Genomic DNA, 15,789 nt, shown 5'->3' on the forward strand with positions numbered 1-15,789 from the left:
TCATATGCTTATGTTTTGAATTCGTTGCATATTATGTTTAATTCAAAGTTATTATTTTGCTTCTTTATGCATTGGTTTACATGTATGTTGGTCTTGACGCGTAAGTTACCCAATCTTGTGGTGTAGTGAGTGGCTTTGTGGTGAGTATGAGTTCGGTGGGAGGACATGAGTTATACGTGGTTGTAATAGATAGTGGAAAAAGAAAAGGAAGATTGTTATGGCTTAATTAAGACATAGAGCATGTTTTCTGAGATGAAATGAGATGAGTGATATGAGTGTGTGTTGAGTAACGTAAAAGTATGTGAATGTGGGCAATGGATGATGTGAGTCAAAGGAACGTGAGAATGAAAGGATTGAGAGTAAGGATATGGATAGTGATAACTTGAGATGTGTAAAGAATTATGGAGGGAGGTCATTAAGAGCCGTGTGGGTTAAGAATATACATAATGAAAGTTCGTTTTAAAGGGGTTGAGAAGAGTGGTATATAGTGAACTTTGTGGAGACACGTCACGGGGTGGAGATTTGGCTTTTTAAGAGATGAAACTATTGTGGGTTTTCCTTGGGCAATTAGCGGTATGAAAGGAATTTTGATTTCTAGAGATGTAAGAAGGGAGATGCAATTGTTGAACAGTAAACGTTGATTCTATGGATGGATTAGTGGCAAGGGTGATTGATGACATAATAAGAGAATATTTGTGGTAAGAGAGAGTGAGATGATATCGATATGAAATATTAGATGTGAGTTTTGGAGCAGTGAGAACGTAACCGGAACACTAAAGAGTTAGGTAGAAGTGATAAGGAGTTGAATGGTTAATTGATTTTGTAGATGTAAAGGAAAAGAATGAGGGGAATAAAATTGAGAAAATGTTGACCGGAGTTATGTGATATAGAGGTAAGGAGTCATCGAGATGTGTGCTACCAATCATGAGGATGTTAGTTAATGGTTATAGAGGAGTTTTGGGACAACATGATTAGTAATGAGTTTCGAGGAATTAAGGAAAGTAAGAAGTTGGTAGAATATTTGCACGATACGAGATTTTGGCGGAGAGTTAGATGATGATACAATTAAGGATAGTATTGGGAAGAATGTTGAGGTAATTTTGTTGATGGATTCGATGCTTGTTATTTGGGATGTCAACCAAAGATAGGAAAGAAATCGTGATGTTTAGAGATGAGTGTAAGAGGTTTGATGTTCGGACAGTGGTAGTGTTGTCGTTTGTGACTAGTGGTTAAGGGTGATGGTATATTAGAAAGGTAGCAATTCTAAAGAGGTTGATTTTGTAGAGACCAGATGGATATTTATGGTTGTGAGAGGGTATAAGATGTGGTTAGATGGGGCGGATGCTAATAGTTGAATAGTAATGGTATGGTTATCTTTGGGCGGGAAGTGATGGTTGTGCGGATGGGGGAAAAGGTTATGAGGGGCATATGAGTTAAGCTCGGGCGCGGGTAACCTATGTTGAGTGGTAACTTACGTGATCGGGATTGATTGGTTGGATGTGATTATGGGCCTATGTCATATATAAATGTTTGTGTGAGGTTATGACCTCACAAGAAATGGTATGGTGTGATAATTATAAGTTGTTATCCGAATTTTACGTAATACATGTTGGATACGAGTACGTAATGGAAGGATGTTTAAAAAGGTAATAATTTGATTGTTTTAGCATGACTAGTTATGCACTGTCTCGTATTCATGGTACATGTCAATCGTGATATGGTAAGGAGATGATATTCACGAGGTTATTATCTGTTTAATTCATAAAATATGTGGTGTTATGATTTAGTAAAGTGGATTTGAGTAAGTTTTTATTGTCTCGAGAAATTATTCGAGACAAAGTATTTATGGGAGTTGTATGCGATCGTGATGACTATCGATGTGGTTGTGGTGCCTCGGGTGGTGATCCGGGCACGATATTTAGTGTGGTGATGCGGGTATTTCGCACCGCATGTGTGGCTGTTGGTGGCGGTGTTGTGATGCCGTCACCGGTTGTGGTGGAGTAGGCGGGATGATTATGATTCGAGTTTCGAAAGTACATAGCAATTATACATAGATTGTTGTTTTGTTTGATGTTGTTCCTGCGAGTTTCGGTGTGTGCGGATAGACAGTTGTCTTGTTTATTGATGTTTTCTTTACCTGGTTAAGTTGGGAATGAGGGTAGAGTATGATATACATAGAGTTGTATATGTTTTCGTTGTTGTCATAGACTCATAGTATAGTGACATTCTGTTAATGGGACACGGTTGTGAGAGGTTGTTACAATAATTATGATCTTGTTCTAGTTAAGGTTTGGTGAGACATGGTAATGGCAAGTGAGTCGTAGAACATGTGTGGTAATGACCCGAAAGATGCAGGTGGTTCATAATCTTTTGTTGAGACAGTGAGTGTAGGGTATTGGGAATTAGCGTCATGTTAAGTTGTGTATGAGTTTTGCGGTAATGGAAGAAAGAACTTGAGGATCTAGTGTGCGTGTACGTAACGAGTGTGGATCGTGAGTTATGCTTCTGGGAGATAAGTGCCTTACATAGAGAGGTATGTTGTTTTGCAGAAATAATGGAGAGTTAGTATGGTGATTTTGCTACAAGTTTTATGGTATAGGTTAGGTGGTATGCCAAATGAGTTGAGTTATGAGAAATGTTTAAGTAAGAGAGCCTTGGATATATGCATGGTGAGTGTTTGGTTTATAGACGGTTATCTTTGACATGTGGTGGTAAAGAGGGTAATGAAAAGATATATCTAGGATTTAGTATTAGTGAGTTACGAGGACGTAACATTTATCTTAAGAGGAGTAGGATGCGATAAAAGAGATTTTGATGGTTGTTCACATGGTAGTATATTTGGAAGTAGAGTGTTGGTGTAGCATAAGATATGGATTTGTATATGTTGTGGTTGATGGTGTTAATGTAATACTCCGTATTTATATGTCTTGGGGGTACTCTATCGAGTAGCCCTTACTCTGTCGAGTAAGGGCAAGTTGCGAAGATAAATAGTTTCTGACCTGTTGGGCACTCGATCCAAAGAGTCGGGGCACTCGATCGAGTAGGGGTACTCGATCGAGTACCTTGGGTACTCGATCGAGTGTCCGGTTTTACGGGGGAGTTTTCTCGGGTTTTGTTAATTACGCGATTAAGGTATTTAAACCAATTCGTCTTTGTTCTAAATCACTTTTTACAAAACCTAAAACCTGTTTAAGAGAGAAAGCAACTTGTCTTCTTCCTAATCGCGTTCTTGACAATTCCCGGAGTTCAGACGGTCGGTTTGCATCGTAGTTTGTGTTGTTGGATTCCTTGCGTCAAGGGTAAGCTTTTAATATAATTTTTATAATGTTTTGCTAGGTTTGGTCAAACCCTAATTTAGGGTTTGGGGGTTTTATGAGTAGTAAGTAATTGGTAGTCTTTATGTGTTATGTATGATAGGAGGAGAATTCGTAGAGGAGCCGTTTTGATACAGCTGTAGATACCGTCTGCGTGTTGTGCTTTCCAGGTAGGATTTCCTACTCAGTATTAGTCCCATAATGGGATATTGGTGATGTGCTGTAGTTAGTTGATTGATATGATGATTGTAATTGTAATTGTGATTGTGATTGTGGTTGTTGATGGTTCTCGAGATGCGTTCTCGGCTGAGTGGGGTCACTTGCGGGAGTGATCTCACGCCCTAGTTTCGCCCTTCGTGGAACCCGCCACGAAAGGGGATGTGCACATTAATGGGACAGGTTATCGCTCGGTATGATTAGCGGGGCTTAGGTGGGAACGGCTGCGGTCCCCATCTGGCGGGCTGGTCCAAAGTGGACGATCAGTATTGAGATGATGGGAGTTGGTGGTGTGTGTGTGTGTGTGTGTGTGTGACGGTTCAAATTGTCTGTTTATCTTATTGTTGATATATTGAATTGTGTGATTAGTCGACCCCGTTAAATGTTTTAAAACGTGGTGATCCATTCGGGGTGGTGAGCGATTATTGAGCGAGTATGAGACGATGCGTATGGGATAATTTGGGATGAGTCACCACGTTGCGGTTTAGAAGTCTTCCACGTGTCCGACGCTTGATAGTATTTCGATAGTAGATAGTTTTGAGAACTTGTATTTCCTTTTATCAGTTTTGGTTTTTGGCATGTAACCACTTTAACGTTAATTATTATTTAAATATGTTTCTTTATTGTCTTATGATAATCATTGCCTCGGGTAACCGAGATGGTAGCATTTCCATGCCTTAAGTGGTCCTGGTAAGGCACTTGGAGTATGGGGGTGTTACAAATGGTATCAGAGCGACGATCCTGAAACCTGTAACCAATAAATCCAATGAATATAGGGAGTCAATTAAAATGAACCCGGGGTAAAGGTTGTAGGAGCTAATGCAAAGGCTTGGGAGACGTCCTAAAGTCGCGAACTCGCCCTACAATTTTGAACCGGTCACCATGGGATATGTGTCGGGATCGTTATGTGCATATTGTGTGCTGTGTGTATCTATGTAATAGTATGTTGCATGAATTGATGATGATGACGTGAATTGTATGTTGGCTGATTGTAAAGCATGAAAGTATAATGATTCATACATGCAATTTGGCATGTTATAATTATGTAAGGAAAAGTGTTTTGTCTATATATATATATATAAAGCGACGTGTAAGTATACATGTTGTTGTTGTCGTGTTGAGTAAAAGTACAGAAGGTTGGGAGTGTGAATTGAACATGTGTTGGGTGAATATGTTGAACGAATGTGGTGGATAAATATGTGGCATGATGGATGAATTAGTGGAAAAAGATTAATAATCGTTGTATGATAATATGATTTATGATTAAGCATGTTATATAATGAAAGTTATTTTATAATGTTATTATGCTAGTAACATGTGAATAGGGGACTTGATGTCATGTATTTGTGATTTTGTTTACGAAAAGTGATAGAATAAAAGCAGGTGGGTAAATCGTGATTGACAAGTTAAATAACCTATGTGCATGATGAATGTTGTTGCTTGATTTTTGAAAATAGTAACGTATGATTACGAATACTGGTTTTATGAGTTTTGGACTGGTTTTGTTTGCTTGGTTGTTGTTTAAGTCGTTTGGGAAGTAAAAATCAATAGTTGTGTTTTTCGTTTATAAAGAGGTTGTCTTTAAACTGTTATAACTTGAGATGCATAAATGATTTTGATGTGATTCCAATTGGAGATGATAGCTTGTCCTTTTACGATTCTAACGATAGGTCACACGCCCAAATTGACCAAGTAATGAGTGAGTTTATGATTTTACGAAACCTGGACAGTCTTTGAGAATTAGGGTACTCGATCGAGTATCCTTGGTACTCGATCGAGTAAGGGGGCACTCGATCGAGTACCTCAGTTACTCGATCGAGTAGCCCTGGTGATTTGTTTTACGTACTTCTGATCTTGACCTACTCGATCGAGTAAGTCACTTACTCGATCGAGTGGCCTGTACTCGATCTAGTGACCCCTGTTTTGGGTCATATGCTTATCTTTTGAATTCGTTGCATATTATGTTTAATTCAAAGTTATTATTTTGCTCTTTTATGCATTGTTTTACATGTATATTGGTCTTGACGCGTAAGTTACCCAATCTTGTGGTGTAGTGAGTGGCTTTGTGGTGAGTATGAGTTCGGTGGGAGGACATGAGTTATATGTGTTGTGATAGATAGTGGAAAAAGAAAAGGAAGATTGGTATGGTGTATAGAGACATAGAGCATGTTTTGTGAGATGAGATGAGTGATATGTTTGTATGTTGAGTAACGTAAAAGTAGGTGAATGTGGGCAAAGGATGATGTGAGTCTAAGGAACGTGAGAATGAAAGGATTGAGAGTAAGGATATGGATAGTGACAACCTGAGATGTGTAAAGAATTATGGAGGGAGGTCGTTAAGAGCCGTGTGGGTTAAGAATATACATAAAGAAAGTTCGTTTTAAAGGGGTTGAGAAGAGTGGTATATAGTGAACTTTGTGGAGACATGTCACGGGGTGGAGATTTGGCTTTTTAAGAGATGAAACTATTGTGGGTTTTCCTTGGGCAATTAGCGGTATGAAAGGAATTTTGATTTCTAGAGATGTAAGAAGGGAGATGCAATTGTTGAACAAGAACGTTGATTTTATGGATGGATTAGTGGCAAGGGTGATTGATGACATAATAAGAGAATATTTGTGGTAAGAAAGAGTGAGATGATATCGATATGAAATAATTAGATGTGAGTTTTGGAGCAGTGAGAACGTAACTGGATTTCTAAAGAGTTAGCTAGAAGGAATAAGGAGTTGAACTATTAATTGGTATTATTGAGTGTAAAGAGAAAAGAAGGATAAAAGTAAGCTGAGGAAAACATTCACCGGAGTCATGTGATAAAAAGGTAAGGAATCATTGAAATGTGTGATAGCGTCACGAGGATGTTAGTTAATGGTTATAGAGAAGTTTCAGGACAATATGATTGATAATGAGTTTCGAGGAATTAAGGGAGTAATAAGTTGGTGGAGTATTGGCAGGATACGAGATATTTGGTGGAGAGTTGGATGACAATACAAATAAGACAGTATTGGGAATGATGTTGATGTAAACTTTGTTGGTGAATTTGATGATAGTTACTTGGAATGTTAACCGAGGATAGGAAAGAAATCGTGATGTTTAGAGATGAGTGAAAGAGGTTTGATGTCCGGACAGTGGTGGTGTTATGGTTTGTGACTAAGGGTTAAGAGTGATGGGATATTAGAAAGGTAGCAATTCAAAAGAGGTTGATTTGGTAGGGACCTGATTGTTGTGTATGATTGTGAGAGGGTATAAGATGTGGTTAGATGAGGCGGATGCTAATAGTTGAATAGTAAAGGTATGGTTATATTTGGCAGGAAGTGATGGTTGTGCGAATAGGGGAAAATATTGTGAGGGGCATATGAGTTAAGCTCGGGCGACAGGTAACCTTTATCGAGGGGTAACTTACGTGATCAGGATTGACTGGTTGGATGTGATTATGGGTCTATGTCATATATATAAATGTTCGTGTGAGGTTGTGACCTCACAAGAAATGGTATGGTGTGATAATTATAAGTTGTTATCTGAATTTTCTGTAATACATGTTGGATACGAGAACGTTGGAATGATATCCAAAAAGGTAATAATTTGACTGATTTGGCATGACTAGTTATGCTTGTCTGTATTCATGATACATGTCAATATGTGATATGGTAAGGGGATGATATTCACGAGGTTAGTATCTGTTTAATTCATAAAATATGTTGTGCTATGATTTAGTAAAGTGGATTTGAGTAAGTTTTCTTGACTGAAAAGTTATCCTGAGTCAGTGTTTATGGGAGTTGTATGCAGTTGTGATGTCTATCGATGTGGCTGTGGTGCCTCGGGTGGTGATCCGGACACGATATTTAGTGTTGTGATGCGGGTATTTTCGCACTACGGTGTGGCTGTTGGTGGCGGTGTTGTGATGCCGTCACCGGTTGTGGTGGATTAGGCGGGATGATTTTGATTCGAGTTTCGAAAGTACATACCAGTTATACATAGATTGTTGTTTTGGTTGATATTGTTCCCTGCGAGTTTCAGTTTCTGCATGTAGACAGTTGTCTTGCTTATTGATGTTCTCTTTACCAGGTTAAGTTAAGAATGAGGTAGAGTATGATAGGAAATAGAGTTGAATATGTTTTCGTTGTTGTCATGGTATAGTGATGTTCTATTGATGGGATACGGTGGGGAGAGGTCGTTACAATAATTATGATCTTGTTCTAGTTAAGGTTTCAGTAGACATGGTAATGGCAAGTGAGTCGTAGAACATGTGTGGTAATGACCCGAAAGATGCAGGTGATTCATAATCTTTTGTTGAGACAGTGAGTGTAGGGTATTGGGAATTAGTGTCATGTTAAGTTGTGTATGAGTTTTGCGGTAATGGAAGAAAGAACTTGATGATCTAGTGTGCGTGTACATAACGAGTGTGGATCGTGAGTTATGCTTCTGGGAGATAAGTGCCTTACATAGAGAGGTATGTTGTTTTGCGGAAATAATGGAGAGTTAGTATGGTGATTTTACTACGAGTTTTGAGGTATAGGTTAGATGGTGTGACGAATGAGTTGAGGTATGAGGAATGTTTAAGTAAGAGAGCCTTGGATATATGCATGGCGAGTGTTTAGATTATAAGCGGTTATCTTACACATGTGGTGGTAAAGAGAGTAATGAGATGTATCTAGTATTTAGTATTAGTGAGTTACGAGGACGTAACATTTATCTTAAGAGGAGTAGGATGTGATAAAAGAGATTTTGATGGGTGTGCATATGGTAGTATATTTGAAAGTAGAGTGTTGGTGTAGCATAAGATATGGATTTGTATATGTTGTGGTTGATAGTGATAAAAGGCCATGGCCGTGCTTGTAGTAAGTGTGATGCTTCAGAGTGTGAGAATATTTTATATAGTGTTGACAGTTGGAGGATGATGTTATGAGCCTGAGTAAACTTCGAGGACGAAGTTCCTTTTAAGGGTGGTAGAATGTAACATTCCGTTTGATGTCTATGAGTGTCTTGATATGGGATTTGGTAGGGGATGATATATTACGGAGCTAGCAGCGTTAAAGGATGGTAGTTGGTAGTGTATGGAGTTAGTGTTGAGAGAGATATAATGGAGTTGATACGATATCGTGAGCCATGCTGTGGAGGTAGGAATAGTTAGTGGAGTTGGTGTTACGAGTTCATGTTTGGGTTGGAGTTTTGTTTCGAGTTCTTAGTTACGTTGTTGTGTCTTGATCGAGTTAGCATGTTTGTTTTTATGTATGGGTTGAACTTCGGGGACGAAGTTCTTTTTAAGGAGGGAAGACTGTAATACTCCGTATTTATATGTCTTGGGGGTACTCTATCGAGTAGCCCTTACTCTGTCGAGTAAGGGCAAGTTGCGAAGATAAATAGTTTCTGACCTGTTGGGCACTCGATCGAGTAGTGGGGCACTCGATCGAGTAGGGTACTCGATCGAGTACCTTGGGTACTCGATCGAGTGTCCGGTTTTACGGGGGAGTTTTCTCGGGTTTTGTTAATTACGCGATTAAGGTATTTAAACCAATTCGTCTTTGTTCTAAATCACTTTTTACAAAACCTAAAACCTGTTTAAGAGAGAAAGCAACTTGTCTTCTTCCTAATCGCGTTCTTGACAATTCCCGGAGTTCAGACGGTCGGTTTGCATCGTAGTTTGTGTCGTTGGATTCCTTGCGTCAAGGGTAAGCTTTTAATATAATTTTTATAATGTTTTGCTAGGTTTGGTCAAACCCTAATTTAGGGTTTGGGGGTTTTATGAGTAGTAAGTAATTGGTAGTCTTTATGTGTTATGTATGATAGGAGGAGAATTCGTAGAGGAGCCGTTTTGATACTGTTTGTAGATACCGTCTGCGTGTTGTGCTTTCCAGGTAGGATTTCCTACTCAGTATTAGTCCCATAATGGGATATTGGTGATGTGCTGTAGTTAGTTGATTGATATGATGATTGTAATTGTAATTGTGATTGTGATTGTGGTTGTGTTTGTTGATGGTTCTCGAGATGCGTTCTCGGCTGAGTGGGGTCACTTGCGGGAGTGATCTCACGCCCTAGTTTCGCCCTTCGTGGAACCCGCCACGAAAGGGGATGTGCACATTAATGGGACAGGGTTATCGCTCGGTATGATGAGCGGGGCTTAGGTGGGAACGGCTGCGGTCCCCATTTGGCGTGGCTGGTCCAGTGGACAAGTATTGAGATGATGGGAGTTGGTGTGTGTGTGTGTGTGTGTGTGTGTGTGTGTTGAAATTTGTCTGTTTATCTTATTGTTGATATATTGAATTGTGTGATTAGTCGACCCGTTAAATGTTTTAAAACTGTGGTGATCCATTCGGGGGTGGTGAGCGATTATTGAGCGGTATGAGACGATGCGTATGGGATAGCTGGGATGAGTCACCACGTTGCAGTTTAGAAGTCTTCCGCTGTGTCTGACGCTTGATAGTATTTCGATAGTAGATAGTTTTGAGAACTTGTATTTCCTTTTATCAGTTTTGGTTTTTGGCATGTAACCACTTTAACGTTAATTATTATTTAAATATGTTTCTTTATTGTCTTATGATAATCATTGCCTCGGGTAACCGAGATGGTAGCATTTCCATGCCTTAAGTGGTCCTGGTAAGGCACTTGGAGTATGGGGGTGTTACAGTTAAAAGGTCATGGCCGTGCTTGTAGTAGTTTGATGTTAGGAATGCGAGAATACTTCGATAGTGTTGACAGTTGGATGATGAGATTATGAGTGTGAGTAAACTTCGAGGACGAAGTTCCTTTTAAGGGTGGTAGAATGTAACATTCCGTTTGATGTCTATGAGTGTCTTGATTTTGGATTTGATAGTGGATGATATTATGGAGTTAGCAGCGTTAGAGGATGGTAGTTGGTTATGTATGGAGTTGGTGTCGTGAGAGATATATATATATGTGGAGTTGATACGATATCATGAGCCATATTGTGGAGGTAGGAATAGTTAGTGCAGTTGGTGTTACGAGTTCATGTTTGGGTTGGAGTTTTGTTTTGAGTTCTTAGTTACGTTGTTGTGTCTTAATCGAGTTAGCATTTTTTTTTTATGTATGGGTTGAACTTCGGGGACGAAGTTCTTTTTAAGGAGGGAAGACTGTAATACTTCGTATTTATAAGTCTTGGGGTACTCTATCGAGTAGGCCTTACTCTGTCGAGTAAGGGTAAGTTGCGTTTTAGAAAAGTTTCTGACCTGTTGGGTACTCGATCGAGTAGCTGGGGTACTCGATCGAGTAGGGGGGTACTCGATCGAGTGTCCTTGGGTACTCGATCGAGTAGCCGGTTTGCGGGGTGATAATTCGACGGGTTTTGTTAATAACACGGACTATTATATAAATCTTTCCGTCACTTTCATAATACACCTTTACAAACCTTATAACATTAAAAGGGAGATTCAAGTTACGTTCTTCGCATTCATCCGTGTTGTTGACAAATCCCGGAGCTTGAGAGGTCGGATTTCATCGTTCTTTACACCTTTGTGATCCTTGCGTCGAGGGTAAGATCTGCATACCAATTTTATAGTATTTCGTCAAGTTCCGTTAAACCCTAATTTTGGGATTGGGGGTTTTTATGATTTGTTAAGGTTAGATTGTGATTATGTGATTATGTGATAGGAGAAGGATTTGTAAAGGAGAGGTTTGGAGACAATTTTGCTAGATCGTCGATGATTGTGTTGCTTTCGGTAGGATTTCCTACTCGTATTAGTCCCATAATGGGATATTGGTGATGTGCTGTAGTTAGTTGTTTGATATGATGATTGTGATTGTGATCGTGATTGGTTGTCTATGGCTCTCGAGATGCGTTCTCGGCTGAGTGGGGTCACTTGCGGGAGTGACTTCACGCCCTAGTTTCGCCCTTCGTGGAACCCGCCACGGGAGGGGATGTGCACATTAATGGGACAGGGTTATCGCTCGGTATGATGAGCGGGGCTTAGGTGGGAACGGCCTGCGGTCCCCCATCAGCGTGGGTGGTCCGGTGGACGGTCAAGTATTGAGATGATGGGAGTTGGTGGTGTGTGTGTGTGTGATTCATTTGTCTGTTTATCTTATTGTTGTTATCTATATTGATTGTGTGATTAATCGACCCCGTTTAAATGTTTTAAAAGCGTGGTGATCCATTCGGGGTGGTGAGCGGTTATTGAGCGGTATGAGCCGATGCGTATGGGGTAAGCGGGAGGAGTCACCACGATGCGATTTAGAAGTCTTCCATTTGTGTTTGATAGTTTTATAGTCTTTTGATAGTAGATAGTTTTGGAGAACTTGTATCTCTTTATCAGTTTTGGTTTTTGGCATGTAATCACTTTAAACGTTAATTATTATTTAAATATGTTTCTTTATTGTCTTATGATAATCATTGCCTCGGGTAACCGAGATGGTAGCATTTCCATGCCTTAAGTGGTCCTGGTAAGGCACTTGGAGTATGGGGGTGTTACAGTAAGGGCCGAGGAAAGAGATGGGAGAAACCCGGCACAACAGATGTTAGCACTTGCGGTTCAGCATAAGTACGTTCATTATTGGGTCACTGATCAGGAGACCGATGAGCTAACCCACGTGTTCATGGCTCATCCAGAAGCCGTTAAGATGTTTCGATCATACTATTATGTGGTACAGATCGATTCCACGTACAAGACAAATGAATACCCTCTTCCGCTTGTTGAGATGGTTGGAGTCACACCCGTCGGGAAGAACTTTGTCATCGCGTATGCTCTTGTGATGCATGAGTCCGAGGAGAAATATCTGTGGGTCCTACGGAAACTGAAGGCCCTGCTAAATGATGTCGTTCAACCTAATGCTATTGTTACTGATTGCGAGGGAGGTTTGTTGAACGCGATCCCCATTGTTTTTCCCGATTCGTCTCACTTGCTATGTCTTTGGCATATATATTCTAACGTGGAGACGAAAGCACTTGATATCACGGGTCAGGATAGTTGGGCTAAGCACGTAACTTGTAACTTGTTTCAAGCGGTTGTCGAGGCGGAGACCGAAGATAAGTTTAATGTTGCGTGGGGCAAATTGGCAAGGGAATGGGCGGGAGTAGAGGCTTATATTGAGAGGCAATGGTTCCCGCACTTGGAAAAATGGGCCAAGTATAGAGCGAACAAGATAAGTCATTTTGGGAATACTTCTACATCCCGGGTTGAGTCGGCTCATGCGAATTTGAAGAGATGGCTGAATAGCGCGAAAGTGGCAGTTGATAGCATCTGGATTCGGTTTCATTCTTTGATGGAAACGCAACATGTTGAGATCCGACACTTGTTGGAGTTATCTAGAACGAAGCGGTTGACGGGGATTCAGAGATTATTTTCCAGACTTTCCTATAAAATATCAAAGAATGTCATCATTGAATTGCGTCAAGAATTCGAAAGGGGTGCCAAGATGACGGAAGATGCCTTGATGATCGATTGCGGTTGTGTAAAGGCTACTACACTTGGTTTGTTATGTGCTTGTTCACTTCATCGCATTGCTAGAAACGGATCTCGGGTTCCTGTTGATGTGTTACATGCATTTTGGAGGAAGTTGGAGTACGATGGTTTGGAGGCAATGCCGACTTGTGACAATGATCGATTGGAGGAGTTATTCGATGAAATTCGGAATGCAGATCCGAGTATGAGATCATCCATGTTCGATGCCCTTTACTCTCAGATACATCCGCAAGAGGAGGATGTAAACGAGCCTCGGGTGAACGAGAACCCTAGAGGACGTCCGAGTAGGGGAACTCGTAGAGATCCGTCCGCCGTTGAACATGCACGGGTTCGTGTTCGAGTAGGTACTCCGTCTTCCCAACGTACTCCGTCTAGTACCCCCCGTTCTACTCCGACGGTTCTGTTACTCGTCGTCTACTCCCCTTCTACTCCGACGGTTCGTTTTACTCCGTATAGTACCCCCCGGTCCACTCAAACGGGCCCCGGTACACCGTCTACCACTGCTACCACGACTACGGGGAGTTTCGTCACATCGCATTGCGCACCTCTTGAAATCGACTACACCATTGGTCATGTGAGGTACTTTCCTTATCGTGACTTTTTGCCTTCATGGTTTCACGAGCATTTAGAAGCGTGGTTTAATCCTTCCGGAGACGGTCATTGTGGTTTTCGAGTTATCTCACATCTTTGTTGGGGTGACCAATCTCATTTGACGATGGCTAGAACAGATTTACTTAGGGAAATCTGTAGTCCCCTTTACCGTGAACATATTTATGGGACAGGGAGATTTGATGCGGAGGTAGCTAGAATTACATTTATGGATCAGATACCGTGTGGCTCGGGTCATTGGATGGACGGTTTCGATCTATGTGGTTATGCTACGATGTACAATTGGGTGATATGTTGTATTTCTGCATTTGACGATCGAGAAAGTCAGCGACATTGGAATGGTAGTTTTACTTATCGCGCTTTACGAGCCCCCCGAGTACGTACCCCATATGGTGTCTTATGGGTATTACATGCGGGAAACCACTATTTGCGGCTCCGGGTACGCCCTTTGTCACCTATGCCTCCAGTAGCCCCTTGTTGGGTACATGATGCAAACGTAGCTCATTATAATGGCCTGTATCGACATCAGTTTCGTGTATGGCGCGATTTCGCGAGTTCATCTTAGCTTTTATTTGTCCGATTATTGTATCTTTTATATTATATATCCGAATATTGTACCTTATATTTTATTTTATTTATCCGATTATTGTAGTTTATTATCTTCTGTATCCGATTAAATGACTTAAAACGTAATTTAATTAAAACAATCCTTAAAACACAATTTGACATATTTTAATTAAAACATTCCTTAAAACGCGTTTTGACATAATTAAAACATAAACCAATAAAAACATAATTAAAACATACCATACCCCAAATACCAAACCCTAAATAGCAAACCCTAAACCCTAAACCCCAAACCCCAAACCCCAAATCCCAAACCCTAAACCCTAAACCCCAAACCCCAAACCCCAAACCCCAAACCCTAAACCCTAACCCCAAACCCATACCATAAACGATTATTACTTAAAACATAACATAATTAAATAACTACCGAACTTAATTATCTTCCGATGATGAAGATGACGATTCCTTATCTTCTTCATGATCTTGAATCTCAATTTCTTCAGGTTGGGTAGACATATATTGAGTCAACAAATCATTCAAGTAGAGATAAAGAATTCCTTGGCCTGGCACTCTACCAGCACATAAGTCTGATAGTCTTGGGTAATCGATCACGGTGAGAATGCGCTCAAAATATGTAAAGATATCACTTTTTAACCTACGAAACTCCCACATCTTCTCGTTTAGTACTTCATCAGAAACAACCTCATCTCTAACTGCTGGAGTTAGAACATGATCCGGGTTTCCTTGTAAAATTATACAAAGGGTACCAATTGGAGGCTCTTCAAGCATGTGCCATACAGTGTCACTAGGAACCACTGATTCAAGACGCTCAATTAGAATTGGTAAATTTTGAACAATTAAATCGATTCTTATTTGATAAACTCTGGTTTTTTGAGCATTTGTGAGAACCATTTTAGGATTGGATGTTGTGATTGAATAATTAGTATTGTAGTGAGTGAATATGATTGGATGTTGTGATTGAAACTGATATAGAATGGCCTATTTATAAGCTATTAATTGTAACGGTAACATTTGAATTATAACGGTAACATTTGAATTGTAACGGTAACATTTGAATTATAACGGCTATTTTTGAATTATAACGGCTATTTTGAATTATAACGGTTATTTTGAATTATAACGGTAACATTTGAATTATAACGGCTATTTTTGAATTATAACGGCTATTTTGAATTATAACGGTTATTTTGAATTATAACGGTAAAATTTGAATTATAACGGCTATTTTTGAATTGTAACGGTTATTTTGAATTATAACGGTAACATTTGAATTATAACGGCTATTTTTGAATTATAACGGCTATTTTGAATTATAACGGTTATTTTGAATTATAACGGTAAAATTTGAATTATAACGGCTATTTTTGAATTGTAACGGTTATTTTGAATTATAACGGTAACATTTGAATTATAACGGCTATTTTTGAATTATAACGGCTATTTTGAATTATATCGGTCACATTTTTCCCTATATAAACATCTTCATAATGTTGTAATTTTGCACTCATCTTCAACCTTTTCTATTTTCCAATCATCTTCATCATCTTCCATTTTCTTCTTCAAATCTTTACTTATGTCAACATCATCCTCAATGTGGGGAACCCGACCAATTGAAGGCCTTGATTTTAAGAATTAAATTTGCAATCGTTGTCAAA

General features: G+C 39.7%; 1 protein-coding gene across 1 annotated transcript; it reads left to right on the top strand.

Moving 5' to 3' along the window:
• The first annotated feature begins 11,990 nt into the window (after positions 1 to 11,990).
• Positions 11,991 to 14,625, top strand: LOC141590134 (uncharacterized). Its single transcript, XM_074410747.1, has 2 exons — positions 11,991 to 13,736; positions 14,617 to 14,625. Exons 1-2 carry the CDS (start codon positions 11,991 to 11,993, stop codon positions 14,623 to 14,625), a joined length of 1,755 nt encoding a protein of 584 aa, XP_074266848.1.
• Positions 14,626 to 15,789: the final 1,164 nt, after the last annotated feature.

This window comes from Silene latifolia, chromosome 1 (assembly GCF_048544455.1).
Source record: "Silene latifolia isolate original U9 population chromosome 1, ASM4854445v1, whole genome shotgun sequence".
In the NCBI taxonomy this organism is placed as follows: Eukaryota; Viridiplantae; Streptophyta; class Magnoliopsida; order Caryophyllales; family Caryophyllaceae; genus Silene; species Silene latifolia.